The 18,682-nt window shown below is 47.0% G+C and overlaps 1 protein-coding gene across 1 annotated transcript; it reads left to right on the forward strand.

Moving 5' to 3' along the window:
- The first annotated feature begins 239 nt into the window (after window positions 1-239).
- On the forward strand, window positions 240-15,146 carry LOC108792035 (NACHT, LRR and PYD domains-containing protein 3-like). The gene is made up of 8 exons (XM_018562714.1): window positions 240-507; window positions 3,555-3,602; window positions 6,755-7,057; window positions 8,362-9,914; window positions 12,631-12,803; window positions 13,670-13,840; window positions 14,629-14,799; window positions 14,981-15,146. The coding sequence occupies exons 1-8, from the start codon at window positions 240-242 to the stop codon at window positions 15,144-15,146; spliced, it is 2,853 nt and encodes a 950-aa protein (XP_018418216.1).
- The last annotated feature ends 3,536 nt before the right edge of the window (window positions 15,147-18,682 follow it).

An 18,682-nucleotide genomic window follows, 5' to 3' on the forward strand; every position in this document is an offset into this window, starting at 1 on the left:
TTGCAAGGGTGACACCAAAATGACTGACAGTCATTTTGGTGTCACCCCCCTCTACCAAGTCGGGCACTTGGTCATGGACCGAGAGCCCGACAGTGTCAGGAGAGAGGAGGGAACCCAGCAGCATACCTCATTCCGCCAGGGGAACGTCCCCTCCTCTCCCTGCCGGCGTCCATCACCAAGATGGCCACTATCAGGCATCAATCAGATGGTCGCGCATGTGCGAGGTGACGCCACGCGCAATGGCGGCACGGCGGGGTGTCACCCGTTCTAAAGACCACGGGACACCATTGAATGGGAGCACTAGTTTTCATGACCCCGCTGACCACCAGGGATTTCCTTCACAGCCTCAGCAGCCTCATCTGTTAAAAAAATTAAACTGCTGGTATCGACACTTAGTGTCTCGTGTCCGGGTGGCAACTGGCCTGCCACCCGGACGCAAGACTCAGAAACCGGACTGTCTGGGTGAATCCCGGACAGGTGGCAACCCTACTCAGAGTCTGCGTCAGGGTTTGGTAAATTTCTTTGCAATGGACAGAGATCACCCAAGGGGGACTGAAAAATGACAAAACTGTAAACATATTACATATATTAAAATATATTTTCTCCTAATTCAAATGAAGTGTGTTGTAATTCTACATTATCGCCACTAGATGGAGAGGAGGAGCAAAGGAATGGGAGCATAGCACACCTGCTGTGCCCATTATGAGGGGTTCCCACCATCCCTGTGCTGAGTTCCCGGATCTGTACACCTGCTGTGCCCATTATGAGGGGCTCCCACCATCCCTGTGCTGAGTTCCCGGATCTGTACACCTGCTGTGCCCATTATGAGGGGCTCCCACCATCCCTGTGCTGAGTTCCCGGGTCTGTACACCTGCTATGCCTATTATGAGGGATTCCTACCATCCCTACACACTGGCTGTGCCCTCTTTCAAAGACGAGGATACAGTGAGGGTCACACTATTGGGGAAGCCCTCTCTAGAAGACGAGAATACAGTGAGGGTCAGATGATTGGGGGGAGTCCTCTCTAGAAGACCATGATAATATGAGGGTCAGACTATTGTAACACATCTGTGGTCATAATATTGGTCAGCAGGCATTAGAATTGGGCAGGTCTCATAATCACACATCCATACAGGTAGATGGGTAAGGAAGTTGGGTTTGTGCCTGGTGTTTCGAAATTCCAGATCCGATCAATGTCGGGCTATTACGTCAAACTCGTAGTCAGCCAGTTCTCTATATTATGGGTGTTGAACACTAGAGGGTGCACAATGTATATGGCTTTGTACGGAAAGATGCATGAAGTGAGAATGTTCTTGTTGTGAGCGCTCTTTCAAAGGTCATGTGATAAGCGGGAACTTGGAAGTAACGTTTCCTGGTGGAAGTAACTCGCTGAGACTGTGTGAAGAGAAAGTCAACTTTGTATTAATGGTGAGTATAGTCAGTGTGTCTGCTATAGGTTGTGTGATGGGTGACACTATACAGCTCAATGTTCCACCAAGGGGGATGTTTTAGCCATCATGGGGAGGGGGGCCTTGTGTAGTCCAGGACTTTATAGACTTCCTTACTGAAGATGAGGACTCTTTCCTGCTCTGTACGGTTTGGGGACGGATATTTCTGTGTTCTTACATAGATGGGCCATTCTGTACAGCTCAATGTTCCACCAAGGGGGATGTTTTAGCCATCATGGGGAGGGGGGCCTTGTGTAGTCCAGGACTTTATAGACTTCCTTACTGAAGATGAGGACTCTTTCCTGCTCTGTACGGTTTGGGGACGGATATTTCTGTGTTCTTACACAGATGGGTCATTCTATACAGCTCAATGTTCCACCAAGGGGAATGTTTTTGCCATAGGGAGAGGGGGGCCTGGTGTTCTCCTGGACTATGTATCCTTCCTTACTGAAGATGAGGACTCTTTCCTGCTCTGTACAGGTTGGCGGACGGATATTTTTGTGTTCTTACACTTTTCTAACAATATGTTTTATTTTTAATTAGAAATTGATTAGTCTTCGTAGGTATATAAAAAAAAGACATAGGTCCATCAAATGGAAAGATTCTAACTGTCATGGTTTGACCAAAATCCAGAGTAAGACAAAAACCCCAACAAATTGCCCCATTTTAGTCATTGTTCACCTGGCTCCGGCTTTCCGAGAGCTTCCCAAAGTGCCCTTCAACTCAAGTTTGAGAATGTTAATCATAGATCATAATAAGAGTGCTGACTGTCCCTTTAACCAGTTATAGACCTTGAGGCTATCCCATACACCCTTAACAGGTCAGAACAAGGTCATAACTGCAGCATATTGTGTTATTTATTAACAGTGATCTGGGTGGCTTTGGTGTCACCCAAACACTTTTTCATGGCTGGTGGGGTCCATCTGCCCCTACTGCATTTGTCCATTAGGGTGCCATTTGGAATGAATAACATTGCGACACTCCCCACAGAGTGGCGCGGTGAAATGAAAGCTCTTATATAAGCAGAAGTTCATGTGTAGGAGGCCTAATGGAAAAATTCCCCAAAAGTTTCCAATAGGGTCAACAGGCATACAACTTCCTAGTCCTGCCTTGTAAATGATGAAAGTGTAGACCCCCATCACCGTCTGTGATGTGGCTACTAGATATTTTGTGATGGCCGGGGCTGTAGTCAGCCTGGCTGGAATTATAGTGGCAGTTATCTGGTTAATTCCAGGTGTCTAGTATTGCCTGTACCCCCCTGGGCGGAGTGTGACTCTGTCATATTGTGGGACAGCCAATGAAAGATACTGTAGTGTATGTACAGTACATCAGCCAATCACTGGGCTTTTCTCAGCCAGTGGTGCCTGCTGGGATAGGGTACAAAAAAAGGTGGGATCTGCCATGTGCTCAGACTAGTCCAAGACCAGCCATGCAAAAGGGCTTGGTCCTGTTCAGCCTGCTCCCAGGCTAGGCCGAGGCCTGTGGGTGGGCATGGGCTGGTGTGAGGAAAAAGGTTTCCCTGAGGGCTCCAACATGGAGAAGGCCTGTGGCGCTGAAAGAGGAAGAGAACCAGGACCAGTGCAGGCTCTTGAAGTACCCTGGAACTAAGTGGACTTCAGGAGCATGGACGGTGTCTTTCCTGATTGAGGATCTGCATCCATCCTGCCTGTCTGTTACATCAGTGGCTGTCCGCTGTCTCCCAGGTGGACCTACACTGATACATCTACAAAGTCTGGAGCTCCTGTTGGTTACCCCTGGACACCTAGAACCCCCCATACCCTCTCTCCCCAGTGAAGATGTTCTATAAATCATTTACTTAGCATTTTACTCCTGGAGTGGACATCAGTCTATGGGCACCAGAAGAAGGGCGGTTAGTGCTATCGGGTGGGCAGTTGAAGAAGTGAACCGGGCAACCAGCGGCTCCTATGGGGGTACAAAAGTCAACTCCGTTCAGATCTGTTCTGGTTACTGCATATGGCACCCCGAAGAGACACAACACCCCTCCTCCCACCAGCCATGACATTGGCATTTATTAGCCTTATTATTCTCTTCATTGTGCAGAATGTGATCAGCGACCAACCTGTTCCATGTTTTGGTTCCTTCTAGGTGATGTAAGCTACGGGCGTCCCATGGCGGCCTCTTCCTCCTCCCAAGGTGGGACTTTTCTTACATCTTCAGTGACTGTAATGTATTAGAAATCTGCTCCCGGGTTTGGTAAATGTTAGTTAATGCCATGACCATAGAAATTGACTATGACGTTGTTTTTGAAGTATATCGAAGGCCCAAAAATATTTTTAACCTTTGGATGGAGTATGGAAGTGTTACAACGCCAGTCGGTTTGGCTTTTTTTTTATGTCTGTGCCTACGTTGGGGAGATCTTCATTCACTTCCTGTCTCCAGACACAGCTGGAGTGGAGAGAGGGAAAATCGATCCTTACTTCCTGTTTCTGGTCAGTGTCACATGACACAGGGCCCCTAGAGAAGTCTTGGGTAGACTCTATTGATGTACCCTGCACGGGCTGCACTGGCATAAAGTACCCACAGTCAGGGCCGGATTTCCCACAAGACCCAGCCTCGGGGCAGCAGGGAGTAGAGGGGCAGCATGGGTGTGTAATTCCTATCTCCCGATTCCCGGACAGGTAGATGTTTTCTACATTTAGCCCTGCTTTGGGCAAGCAGAGTTAAATGTACAACGTGAAAACCAGCTGCTTGTTTTGTACAAGTGATCTTGCTGACATTGTATGCAGCCTGCAGGTCTGCCATCCTCCATGGGGGGGTTGGCAGGTAGGTGGGCGCATTGAGGAACCTGGCCTTGGGGGCAGCAGAGAGAGTAAATCCGGCCCGGCCCACAATACTGGCAACGAAAACACAGATAAAGCTTCTTGGCTTTTACCTTCAGTGTTTTGCCTCCTTGACCCACTGGTCCTCTTTGCTTCCAAGACTAGTCCCAACTGTTTCTCTCACACAGTCACACAGGCTGGTCCTCACCACAAAGGTGTGTTGCCGCACAGACTGGTTCCGGGGTGGAGCCCTCCAGTCCCCTGCACAGAGATCTCCTCTGTCTCCCAGGTGGAACCCTGAACATTAGCCAACATTCTCTTCATAAGGGCTGTGCACAGGTGAACAACCACTCGGTGCTGGTCACCACTCAAGTCCGGACCCAGGATTGGAGATTCCATCCCTCCCAATGCTCTCTGAAATCTCCCAGTTCCAGGATCCAAGCCAAATCCGGAAAACCTGGGAAGAACTGCAAAGCCAGCTCTTTCCCAGTAAGCGATTGTGCTTTCTGAAACTGCTCAGCCCCCCCTGGCTGGGAGTCCTGGGTGACTATATTGCCAAATGACACCATGGCATTGCCACGCACAATATTTTGTGATATTTGGGGAATTTAGCACATATGGTGAAAGAACCAGTCTTTTATTTATTTTGTAACAGAAGAAAGCTTTCTTCAGCAGTACAGCACAGCATGCTTGTATTTCAGCAAACATATCATCTCACCATTCTCAGGTTGACCCATTCAGTCACAGTGTCCCAGTCCAGGGGCGGACTGGGCCGGGGGGCAGGGTGGCAATTGCCCCCTGGGCACAAACCCCAGCAATAATACATTATACAGCGCAATGCGGAATTCCATCAGCTATAGCGTACTATTGCTGGGACTTGCAGTCCTCTATAGATGGTGGTATTCTGCATTGTGCTGTATAATGTATTATTGCTGGGATTTGTAGTCCCCCATACAGCAAAATGCAGACTACCACCAGCTATAGAGGAATACAACACTACTAATTATTTCTGGGATTTATAGTCCGCTATAGCTGATGGTATTCTGCATTGTTGTGTAATGTATTGCTGGGAATTGTAGTTCTCTATAGCCAATGCCATTCTGCAATGCTGTACAATGTATTTCTGAGTTAGTGGCAGAAGTACCGGGGTCGCAGCAGTCATTCACGCGCACAGCCCTGACGTGGCCTCCCTCCACTACCAGTGTGCTTTACATTTCCTAAACCAATAAATACATTCACACTACTGTTACATGGATGGCAAAAGTGGCTGGCAGGGAGAAGGCGGGGGGAAGAGGCAGAGCGGGAGGGGGACCAAGTTGCCGCACCATGGGCCTCTGGGTTATACTTGCCCCCTGGGCTAAAAGTTGCCAGTCAGCCCCTGTCCCAGTCCCAGGACTTTACTGTTTTCCTCAACACAAACTCTTCAGATATACTCTGTACCATGTAACAGCTTTCATCAGCTTCTGATTTCAACACACTCCTCTTGTATGCCTGGCTCTCTCAGGCTCTCCGAATCTTCCATCCTCCCAGGCTGTTCCTTGTGTGCCTCCAACACACACCACACCTGGCTTGGCCCACACCAACTCCTCCATTGAGCTCTGGTCTGGGCTCTTAATGAGGCTGCTCTCAGCCACCTGATCACCGGCAACACCTGACCTCAGGACTGGAGATTTCATCCCACCCAGAACTCTAAAAAATCTCCCAGAGATCCAGATCCCGGCTACAATCCGGAAGAACCGGAAGAAACTGAAAGGCTGGTCCCTGCAAAACAATTACATTTTTGGGGCTGAGAGTTCTGGGTGATTGTTTTGCCAGCATACTCCGTGGCATTGCCATGCACTGCCACTATATATAGTATATGCAATGCTTCCTCCCCGGACAGTCTTTCCAACCACTGACACCAGTGAGCTTTTTCCCCACCACTAGAAAAATAGTCACCAGCACGCCGAGGTCAAACGTCCAAATGCCTCTTTGCTGACGTGTACATCTTGTCCAAAAAAGGAAACATTTCAGGGCCACTTAAGGTCCCTTCATCAGGCACATTATGGCACATTTTTCCCTCCATATGCGCCAGGGCAGTTTTTCAGCCACTGATGCCAAGGAACCTTTTCTGACCACTCCTGCTGGGGCACTTTTTTCCGACCCTGATGCCAGGACATTTTTTGTTCACTCACAGTGACGATAATGCCAGTGCTTCCCACTCTTCCTCATGCTGATATAGATCCATAAACTTTCACGTCTGCCATGTTCTTCTATAATCAGCATCTGCCTTACCATAGTTCCATGGACACTGGAAAAGGGTGACAGAGTTACCTGTGTGGCTGTATAGGCTGGGGTATGTTCCTGACACTTTCAGAGGTGAAGAAGCTGTTTGGCTAAAAAGCAAACTGTCTTCAATAGCACAGAACAAGCCCAGTTGAAAGTGACCAACTACCACCAACTTGCACATCAGTATGTGTGTGCCAAACATTTGTCTGCTAGCACATTTTAAATGTACCTTATGGATGTGGGGTGTCTTCTCTGCAGGGTCAGTCACTGGTATCCTGGGAAAGAGACCACAGACACCTGGGGATCTTATCCTATATTCTCTAGAGGATCTCAAAGGATATGATTTCAAGAGATTTAAGGACAAATTGTCTGATTTCTCCTACGGAGATAAAGTTCCCATTCCCCGAGGACAACTAGAACATGCGGACTGGATCTCCACCAAGAATCTCCTGACAGAAACATATGGAGAGGAGGGAGCCTTGGATGTCATGACTGAAGTCTTCACCCTCATGGATCTGCTGGGACCTGCAAAACACCTCCGGGAAAGGAGAGCGCAAAATGGTGAGTTTCCCTTTTATAATGAACACGACTAGTTCCTGGTTATTACTCTATTAAGAAAATGAATGCGAACTTCCTTAGAACTAAAAACTAGAGGTGCACCGAAATGGAAATTTCAAAACCAAAACGAAACCGAAATAAAAAAATTGTCAGTCCAAAAACAGAAAATGTTTTTTATTTTTATTTTTTTTTCACATTTTTTAAATATTTTATTTTTTAATAAACTTTTTAATATTTATTTATTTTTATTTATTAATTCATTTTTTTATTAAATATTTTTAAACTTTTAGGAGCTTTGGGGAAATATTAGGGGTCTAAACAGAACCCTGATATTTCCCTTTTAAAATAGAAAAAGAGATTGAGGACACAGAGTCCTCTCTCTCTTTTTCTGCAGACACTGTTATCAATAAACAGGAATCCTCTATACTGAGTGTTCCTGTTCATTCATAACATGAGGACAGAGTATGTTTACTATAAACACAATCATGAATGAACAGGAAGTGATGTAGATGTGATGTAGATCACTTCCCATTCATTCATAATTGAGGATATAGTAACCATAATCTGTCCTCAATTATGTACAAACACTCAGCGATCACTGACCGCTTGTATCTGCTCTCCTCTCTGACAAGTGTCACAGGAGGCTGAGCGAGCGGTGCGGGGAGGAGAGCTCAGCCTCCTGTGACAGAGCGGGCTGTCTCCGCCCCCACACCGCTCTGCCGGACTGTGATAGGAGGCTGAGCGGTGTGGGAGGAGAGACGCCGACCGCTCACAGCGCTCTCTTCCCGCAGTGTTCGGTCCGCTGTCACACTTTCTCTCTTCCCCGCTGGGACACAGAACAGCGCCCAGCAGGGATGCGCCGATGTATTGGCAGGAAAGTGGCACTTAGCCAAAAGTGCCATTTACGGACGATATGTGCCAACGGACGATATATCGGTGCATCCCTACTAAAAACGAATGAGAACTTTCCTTCTCTATTCTACATTCCATTAGTTCCAGGGTCCTACCAGAACCAAGTAGTTGCCTAACATAGGACCCCAGGGGGCACATGTTACACGGTCAACGTCCTAAATACTAATGTCATAAATATTGTTTTTGCAGCCAAAAAGAAGCAGACGACACTCAACAATAGATTATTAGGTTAGTAAAAATTATCTTGTATCCGGTTTCCTACACGTTATTGATTTGCTTTTTTCAATCTTGAAACATAATGCTTTTGGTTAAAAATACAACATTCCCAACTCTGATTTCCCAAACTATTTCCTATGCATCTGAGAAATAAAATGCGTTTGCTATCTCTAATGCAGAGTGGAAAAAAGAATACATGGAGTCCATGAAGGAGGATTTCCAACGGATTAAAGAATATAACTCCCGTAGAGGAGAGGCTGTTAACCTACAGAAAAGATACACCAAGTTACTACTGATAAAGGAACCTCGAAATATAGAAGACAAGGTGGATGAGATGAGTTATTCAGGCAGAACACACCAGCGGATCATGGAGAAAAGATCTTGCGATGAATATTCCCCAACCACAATCCAGACCCTGTTTGATCCTGATCAAGAGGATTTCGTCCCAAAGGTTGTGGTGCTACAAGGACCTGCTGGGATTGGGAAAACTATGACCTCCAGGATGATCATGCTGGACTGGGCCTCTGGGAACCTCTACACAGACAAGTTTGACTTTGTGTTTCATCTGAGCTGTAGAGAACTCAACACCATCTCTAAAAACCTAAACCTTGTTGGACTTTTATCCAGAACATGCAAACTGGAGAATTCCGATGACCTGGTGTCTATTCTGAAGGATCCTGGAAGTCATAAAAAACTTCTCTTTATAGTTGATGGTTTCGATGAATTGAGGTGGACTCTGGAGGAGGAATCTGAGGTTTGTCATGACATTTCTGAGGAAACTGATAAGGAAATACTTCTCCAAAGACTGCTGAGGAAACAGCTTCTGAAACAATCTTCTCTGATCATCACCACGAGGTCACTGGCCCTGGAGAAGCTCAACACATTTGTTGATGATTCTCGCTATGTGGAAGTCCTGGGCTTTACAGGGGAAGAACGCGTGGAATATTTCCACGGCTTCTTTAAAAATGAAGGTGATGCAGACAAGGCTCTTAGCATTATAAAAGACAATGATGTCCTGTACACCATGTGCGCTGTCCCCATCGTATGCTGGATCGTGTGCACTGTATTGAAACCGCAAATAAAACAGGACGTGGACTTACTGCAGTATAAAACAGCCACCTCTGTCTATCTCCTCTACCTGAAGGGTCTAATAAAGTACCATGGTAGGAACCAGCCAGCACAAACCTGCTTGAAGAAACTGTGTGCTCTGGCAAATGAGGGAGTCTTAAACCAACAAATCTTGTTTGAGGAAGAGGAACTAGAAAGACACGGGCTTTCTTTGTTGGAGATCGAGTCTGTATTTCTGAACGAGAATGTTTTTCACCTGGACATCGAAACCAAGACCTACTACGGCTTCATCCACCTGAGTGTCCAAGAGTTCTTTGCCGCTCTGTATTACGCGCTAGATAATGGTTGTGGAAATGAGGAAGACACTATCCTTCCAGAGATCTGTCAAGAGGACTCACTTTCAGCAATGTGTGGAGAATCTCCTCATTTACTGTTGGCTGTGCGGTTTCTGTTCGGGCTCTTCAATGAAAAGGGGACCGAGGAATTCTCGAAAAGCACGGGCATCCGTGTTTCACTCCGAGCAAAGTCTGCAGTCGAAAAATGGATTACAGGAGACGATCCTTTGGCTTTCTCCACCGAGGGCATTTTCTGTCTGTACGAGACACAGAACGAGGACTTCATAAGGAGAACCATGTCTCGTTCTGCATGTTTGGAAATAGAAAGCGTAGGGATGGAAGACTCGGCAGGGGGAGAAAATTGTTTCAAACAGTTGTGCTACTGCTTGAAGATTTGTCAAACTTTTCAGTCTCTCACCTTTTTTTTGCTAACTATGGAACCCAAAGACCTGGAAATATTAACACCATTCCTACACAACTGCCAAATACTCTGGTAAGGGGGATACCCTAATGATTGACATGCAAACAAAAAAATTAATTATATGTGAAATCTTTGACCTGACCAGCCAGGTTTAGGGTAGACTTGCCTTAGGGGCGGTTCACACTATAACAAGTGCATTCCAGCACGGGCATTGCTGTACCATGCGTTTTGGTGCGGACGATCGCACTGCAGGCGGGAATGCCCCCCCCCCCCCCCCCGTCCCAAAACACGCGAGGCTTGCTCTATGCGACCCAGTACGTTCCGGGCACTAACCATGCCGAAACGCACTGGTTATAGTGTAAGACAGCCCTTCAACTCAACTTTAAAGAATAATTTTAGAACATATCAACTGTGAGAATTAGCCCCAACCGGTAGTGCATGAAGGACACTTCCACTCGCTTACGTTTTCTTCTTTGCCCTGTGAGATCTGGGGAAGTTAGCACCAATGGCGAGCGCTTAAGGACCAGTCATGAAGCCGTTGTAACATAAAAAGGACAGTCTTTTGTTTTCCACCATAACAGAACAGAGCTGTGCTTCAGCAACACAATATACCGTCTGCTTATGTTTCAGCCAGTAAGTAATAGCACAATGTCTCACCAACTCAGGATAGTCACCTATCCAGCATGTGACTCTTCCACACATCCCCTGTGTGTCCCAGGCTCACTAAGCCTCCTTGGCTGATTCCCAGGTGCCTTCAGCACGCACACACAGCCTCCTGGCTCCATTCTGGCTTTTGGGTGGAGTCCGCCCGACTCCTGGACACAACCTGTCCCTCTTCCCAGCCGGAGCCCTCATTTGCCTGCAGCCCACACCACACCAACTCCTCCATTGAGCTCTGGTCTGAGCTCTTAATGAGGCTGCTCTCAGCCACCTGATCACTGGCAACACCTGACCCCAGGACTGGAGATTTCATCCCACCCTGAACTCTAAGAAATCTCCAGAGATCCAGATCCCGGCTACGATCCGGAAAAACCAGAAGAAACTGAAAGGTCCAGCTTCTTCCCTGCAAAACTAATTACCTTCTGGAGCCTCTCAGCCCCTTTGGCTGAGAGTCCTGGGTGTCTGTTTCGCCAGCTTACTCCATGGCATTGCCACGCACTGCCACAGCCCACTTTTATTGATTCAAGACTCAAAAGTCCACACAGGTTTGCCATCGCAGGGGTTTTCCAACACACACAGTACACACAGTACTGGCAACAAAAACACAATTTAGGCTTCTTGCCTTTTACCTTCAGTATCTGGCCGTTTTGACCCTCTGGTCCTCTAGCTTTGTCTGTTTTCTCACACTAGTCACAACCATTTCTCTCACAGTCACACAGGCTGGTCCTCACCACACCGGTGTATTGTACACCACACAGGCTGGTTCCAGGGTGGAGCCCTCCAGGTCCCTGCATAGAGACCTCCTCTGCCTCCCAGGTGGAACACTGAACATTAACCAGCATCCTCTTCATAAGGGCTTTGCACAGGTGAACAACCACTCGGTGCTGGTCACCACTAAGGCCCCATTCACACCTATGCGTATTGTAATATGCGCGTCTGTTGCGCGACCGTCACGCGGTTTTTTTACCGCGATTCGCGGTAAAAAAGGCGCGCGACCGTCGCGCGATTCCAAAGGCTACTTGGCAGTATACTAATGGAAAACGCCCTACAAAACGGACCAATACGCAGCAAAAAACGCTTCGGGACCTTTTCATGCGTGGGCCGTTTTGTAGTGCGTTCGGGACGGGCGGAAATACGGACAGGTGGGAACGAGGCCATTGACTACAGTGCTATTTATTTTTTTGACCGTTTTGTAGAGCGTTCATCGAGCGTAGGACGCGCTACAAAACGGTCAGGTGTGAATGGGGCCTAAAGTCCGGACCCGGCAATGGAGATTCCATCGCTCCAAATGCGTTTTGAAATGCGTTTTGAAATCTCCCAAGTCCAAGCCAAATCCGGAAAACCTGGGAAGAACTGCAAAGCCAGCTCTTTCCCAATAAACGTTTGTGCTTTCTGGAACTGAGCAGCCCCACCTCGGCTAAGAGTCCTGGGTCACTATTTTGCCAAATGACACCATGGCATTGCCACGCACTGCCACACAACCTTTTAGTAGTTTTAATATTACCAGGTATCAAAAAATCAAGTTTTCTTCCATCTGTTTTGCAAGGTAATAAAGTTGTAATTAAATGTTTAAAGTTAAAGAGATGCTCCTGATAGCCCACCTGTCCAGCAAAGTATATTTCTCCATCCATGCTCCCTTACCGCCTCCACATTGCAGGAGTCCCTGCATAGGCTTCAATGTCCAATGGTGTTGAAGCTTGCCTGGGTGGATGTCCCTCTCCCCCTCCAATATGACAGCATACAGGATTGGTGATTGGTCAATCGGGGAAGGTGACATTCTTCCCCATACCCTGAAGCCGCAGAGCTGGGGATCTGAGTGGAGGAGGCAAAGAAGCCCAGAGGCACGGAATAGGCAGATTAGTCTCTTTAAACTTTATTTGAATGTGTGATTGTGTATTGCCTTCTCTGTAGTAATCACCAATTATTTGTTTTCTTTTAGTTTCAAGCTGTGTTGTTTTCCCCAGAGAAATTATTCACAATATTGGGACGGTGAAGACCTTCTGACGGTTGACAAAATGCTTCACGGTTTAGAATGTGTGAACTCTCAGGCAGAAGGCGAGGTCACCATTTCAGATGACGGAGAGTCGCCGAATCTTTCCTGGTTGATTAACCCGCGGAGTGAAATGCAAGAGTTATCGTAAGAGAAAGCTCCAGGTTTTGTAGAGAGATAGGAATGTGAACAGTTTTTGGAGTTTTTTTTATCTTCCTCGGTGTGTTTTGCCCCGACCATCTTTCTTTCTTAATGAAGAAAAAACAATTCCCATCATCTTCCAAATCTGGCCCTTCCCCTATTTTCTTCTTATATCCTTAAATCATTTCACGGGCCAGATTTCACGCTTTTGCGTTGGGGTGATGCAAGGTGTTCTCCCTTAGCATGTGAACCACGGAAGGATGCCATTATTTTTAAACAACACCCAATGCACTCTTACAGACGGGGCTGGATTTACTCCCCCTGCTCCCCCAAGGCCAGGTTTAGCAATACGCCCCCCTACCCACCAAACATCAGACATCGCCGAGCTCACTTGTACAAAACAAGCGGCGGTTTCCCCTCTGTACATTTAGCTCTGCTTGCCCAAAGCCTGGAACTGCATGTCCCGGGCATCTGGAGATAGGAATCCCACATCCCTGCTGCCCCTCTACTCCCTGCTGCCCCGAGGCCGGGCCTTGGTTGGCCTTGTTGGAAATCTGGCCTTGCTTACAGATCTGCATTTTAGTGGACCACAATGCACAGATATGAACCATCACCGCACTGTGGTGCATTGGAAAGAAAAAAGGTGCAGGTCCAATAAAAGGTCTACTGTGGTTTGTAAGCAGCCTATTCGAAATAGTAGGCCTCCTAACCATGATGAATGTTAAAGCAAGACATAAGGCACGCAGAGGTCTGAACCTAAATTAATTAGTCCTTTCTATGATGAGCTTTGGGGCTTTGAGGTTCTCTTTAATTACACACCTATATTGGTGTTCAGCCTCAAGTTTAATGTTACTTTGCTGCTTTCTCTATAGGTTGTACAGCTGCGATCTGACCAGCTCGTCTTGCGATTGCATCTGCTCAATTATGAGTACAAACAAGCTGCTCACCAGCCTTGATCTAACATACAACATCCTAGAGGCCACTGGTGTAAAAATTCTCTGTGAAGGACTCAGAGATCCGGGATGCATCCTGCAAGAGCTAAGGTGAGATCCATGCTAAAATGATATAATAATCTGCAGGACTCTGAGATACATTTTTGTGTGAGTGATTCAGACATTCAGGCTGTACCGTGCAGGAGGTGAGGTGAGAATTATACTATAAACAATATAATACTATGTAGGACTCTGGAATAAACCTTTTTCTGTGAGGGATTGAGACATCCGAGCTTTACCTTGTAGCAGGTTAAGGGAGAATTATACTATAAATTATTTCATAATCTGCAGGACTCTGGAATAAACTTTTTGTGTGAGGGATTGAGACATCCGGGCTGTACCCTGTAGCAGGTTAAGGAAAAATTATACTAATTATTTAATAATCTGCAGGACTCTGGAATAAACTTTTTGTGTGAGGGATTGAGACATCCGGGCTGTACCCTGTAGCAGGTTAAGGGAGAATTATACTATAAATTATTTAATAATCTGCAGGACTCTGGAATAAACCTTTTGTGCAAGGGGCTCTGAGACCCACGATATACACTATAGAAGTTGAAGAATTATAAATTATATAATCTGCAGGATTTAAGGGTTTTATGCACCTGGGATGTAAGGTGGAGTCAGAGACTCAACTATTCTACAAGAGCTGAGGTTTGAACTGGTTTATAAATCGTACTAATATATTTGTTTCCCACGTGTAGATTTAGTGAGCACACACCTAATAATTGTTATAACTCTGGAGTAAATTTTTTTTTACCCTTCAGGAGCTGAGACTGATGTTTAGTTATAGCATGTCTTTGTAATGCATATGTTTTTTTGTGTGTCTGTTGTCCCTGCAGCCTCTGTGGTTGTGATCTGTCTCCTTCATGCTGCGATGACCTCCGCTCTGTTCTCATCACAAACCGATCTCTCATAAAACTGGATTTATCATTTAACAATCTGGAAGACTCTGGAGTAAAAGTGCTGTGTGATGGAATCAGAGATCCGGGCTGTAACCTGCAGACGTTTATGTGAGACTTTAACTATTATCCCACCAATCATAAATGCCATCAGCGCGTAGGAGATGCAGTATATAGAAATATATAATATAGAGCAGGAGGTTAGCTGGTCAGAACTGTATGTCTTCCTTGTGCTAGTGAATAGTCCCTTTTGAATTAGGAACATGTTGGTGATTCCTTTTTCTCCCACCAGATTTGATGATTGTCAAGCAACGTTATCATCCTGTGATGATCTCCGCTCAGTTATCACTACAAATCCAACTCTGACCAAACTCGATACAAGGCTGAATATTAATGTGGAGGAGTCCGAGTCGGAAGTGGATCATTGGTGCACGGTCCTTCGAGAGCGGGAAGTGTAATTATTCTTTTATTGTTATTTTGGTGGTACTTAAGGGTAATGGATTCTTGTGATAGTCTGGTGATAAATTAAAGTGGACCTTAATTTCACAAGTCTGTATGAATGTTTGTTTAGAAACACGCCACCTTTTATCATTTAAAAAGCAGCACAGTAGTGGCATCACCAAATCTCACTCCAAATCTCCTGAGACTGGCAGTCTGAGGAACAGTGCCTTAGATCTTATGCTGCAGATAATATTGCTATGAGGCTACAGAACAGGAGTGCCTAGGCACAGGAAGTGCCCCAATAGGAGTATCTAGGTACAGAAAGTGTACTGATATCAGGAGTGCCTAGGCACAGTAAGTGGCATCAACAAATCGCACTCCAAATCTCCTGAGACTAGCAGTCTGAGGAAACAGTGCCTTAGATCTTATGCTGCAGATATACAGCTATGAGACTACAGAACAGGAGTGCCTAGACACAGGAAGTGCCCCAGTAGGAGTATCTAGGCACGGGAAGTGTACTGATATCAGGAGTGCCCAGGCACAGGAAGTGCCCCAATAGGAGTATCTAGGTACAGGAAGTGTACTGATATCAGGAGTGCCTAGGCACAGTAAGTGGCATCAACAAATCACACTCCAAATCTCCTGAGACTGGCAGTCTGAGGAAACAGTGCCTTAGATCTTATGCTGCAGATATACAGCTATGAGACTACAGAACAGGGGTGCCTATACACAGCAAGTGCCCCAACAGGAGTATCTAGGTATGGGAAGTGTACTGATATCAGGAGTGCCCCAATAGGAGTATCTAGGTACATGAAGTGTACTTATATCAGGAGTGCTTAGGCACAGGAAGTGCACAGATATCAGGAGTGCCTAGGCACAGTAAGTGGCATCAACAAATCACACTCCAAATCTCCTGAGACTAGCAGTCTGAGGAAACAGTGCCTTAGATCTTATGCGGCAGATAATATAGCTATGAGGCTACAGAACAGGAGTGCCTAGACACAGGAAGTGCCCCAATAGAAGTATCTAGGTACAGGAAGTGTACTGATATAGAGGTGCCTGGGAATGGGAAGTGCATTGCCATATTTCAGGAAGATATCCAGATAAAAAGCAAATTTTTCAGGGTACTTCTTAGGCAGTTAACATAGCAAATCTTTGTGGAGCTCAGGTCCCCTTTAAGTATCCAAAGGCTTATGACGCTGGTATATTGAGGAAAGCCGCTTCTTGATCTAACGTGTTAATTCTAATTTCACTAAGAAATCGAATGGAAATCAAATATCGGAGACCGATCCCCCAGAATTGACCTTGGGCTTCCAGATGTGAAGGTGACACATGTTTTTCCCGCTGGCATGAATTGTGTGTCCAGACTGAAATAAATCGTATATAAACCTGATTACATTTTCTTCCGTTTAGATGTCGCGGGGCCGGCGTGAGTTCATCTGACTGATCTGCATTCATCATCATTCCAGAATTATCTGTGCACCGGCTTTGTCATTCCACCCACTCATCCATTCTATGTTTTATTGTTACGCCTTTAAGTCCTGATTGCTGTAAAATAACATTTGTGTTATTTTTCTAAGAACAAGAAGTTGAGAAGAGAGTTGAGTTTTGTCTTCTGTACAAGGAATGGAGGACGCATGTCTTTATAGCATTTGGCTTTTCTGGGTCTTTTTACCCCTCCTCACATTTCTGTATTGGGATTTAAAGCAAACCTCTACTAACAGTCATATGTAGGCGGTAATTGCTGACCTTTCTATGGAAATTCTAGATGCCTGGCTGTGACAGTCCTGTACGCTTATCTATCTATGACAGGGGTCAGCAACCTGCGGCACCGGAGCCGCATGTGGCTCTTTCATCCCTCTGCTGTGGCTCCCTGTCCAGGGGCGGAACTACCACCAGGGCCTCGGGGCCTGAGGCTGTGGGGGGGCCCAGTGAGGTCCGGTCCTGGGCCACCCCCTAGTGGAATATGCGGCAGTGCAAGCTCTGACGGGCTTCTCAGCAAGGGGGCGGGTCCTGTGACTCACCTCCTCTCCCGGCTGCGTCCCTAGTAACAGGTGGCGGGAGAGGAGAAGTGTGTGTACGGCCGGTGGGCAGCCTGAGGGGACTCTTACATGACTATCAGATACACCAGGGGCAGCATGGCAGAGGTGACAGGGGAGTGGGTGGAGGAGGCTAGGCCACAGCAGCAGCAGGTAAGAGGAGTTGGGAGGAGGTACAGGAAAAGGGACCCCGGCGACCAGTCCACCTGAGGCCCTGCAGAGCCCACCATAGAGAGTCTCAGATGGGCTATGCAGGATCTATGCTGTGCTCTGCAGGGTCACTCTCAGGTGGGCTCTGCGGGGTCTCAGGTAAGCCCAGAGTCCAGAGCGTTACTAAGCCCAGAGCGTTACTAAGCCCACATATACATGCTATACAAAGCATATAGGTAAAAAACGATACATGCCGTGTTATCTTCATTTTAGATGTCAAAAGGGTTTTGTGGCTCCCGGTGTTCTCTATTCTGTGGGAAACGGGTCCAAATGGCTCTTTAAGTGTTTAAGGTTGCTGACCCCTGATCTATGACCTATCTTGGTGATGGAGGCCAGCAGAGAGAGGAGGGAACGTTCACCCGGCGGGATAAAGTATGCCGCCGGGTCCCCTTCTCTCTGGTGCAGCTGTCGAGCTCTTGGTCCATGACCGAGTGCCCATCTTTTCAAAGGGGGTGACACCAAAATGACTATTAGTCATTTTGCTGTCACCGACTCCAATGGTGTCACCCAGTGCGGGCTGCACCCCTAGTGATGCCACTGCTAAACTGTGAATAAAGGCTTAGTGAAGCAAAGCAGTGGAGCGGTGATTGGAGTAGGAGTTGGTGAGGGGGAAGAGCTTGGTCGTGATTGGAACCTGGGGGAAAGGGCATTTAGAGCATTGAGAAGGAGGTGCTTATCTGCGAATGAATGGTGGGTGGAAGGGTTGCAAGATGCTATGGGGGTGGAGCTCATCTGGGACTAAAAGGGGATGGCACTTAGGGCAAAGAGGGGTAGGAACCCATCTGTGAATGAAGAGGGAAGGTGCTTAGTGGAGTGAGGGGGAGGAGCTCATCTGTGACTTAAGGGGAAGGCATTCATGGCAGTGAGGGGGGAAGAGCTCAGATGTGATTGAATGGTGGGTGGGTGGATGTGATTGTGGAACCTGGGGGGAAGGGCATTTAGAGCATTGAGAAGGAGGTGCTTATCTGCAATTGAATGGTGGGTGGAAGGATTGCAGGATGGTAAGGGGGAGTGAGCTCATCTGTGCTTAAAAGGGGATGGCACTCAGGGCAATGAGGGGGAGAAACCTATCTGTGACTGAAGGGGGAAGGCACATAAGGCAGTGAGGAGGAGGAGCTCAGCTGTGACAGACGGAGGGGGCAATCAAGGCAGTGAGGGGGAGGAGCTCACTTGTGATTGAATGGTGGGTGGAAGTGTGCAGTGGACAGTGAAAGGAGGAACTCATTTGTGACTGGAAGGGGGGGCATTGGGGGAGGAGCTTGATTGTAAATGAAGGCTAGAGGGAACCATGTGCATGGCACTGA

Source organism: Nanorana parkeri, unplaced genomic scaffold, assembly GCF_000935625.1.
Source record: "Nanorana parkeri isolate BGI_ZX_2015 unplaced genomic scaffold, ASM93562v1 scaffold593, whole genome shotgun sequence".
NCBI classification, from domain to species: Eukaryota; Metazoa; Chordata; class Amphibia; order Anura; family Dicroglossidae; genus Nanorana; species Nanorana parkeri.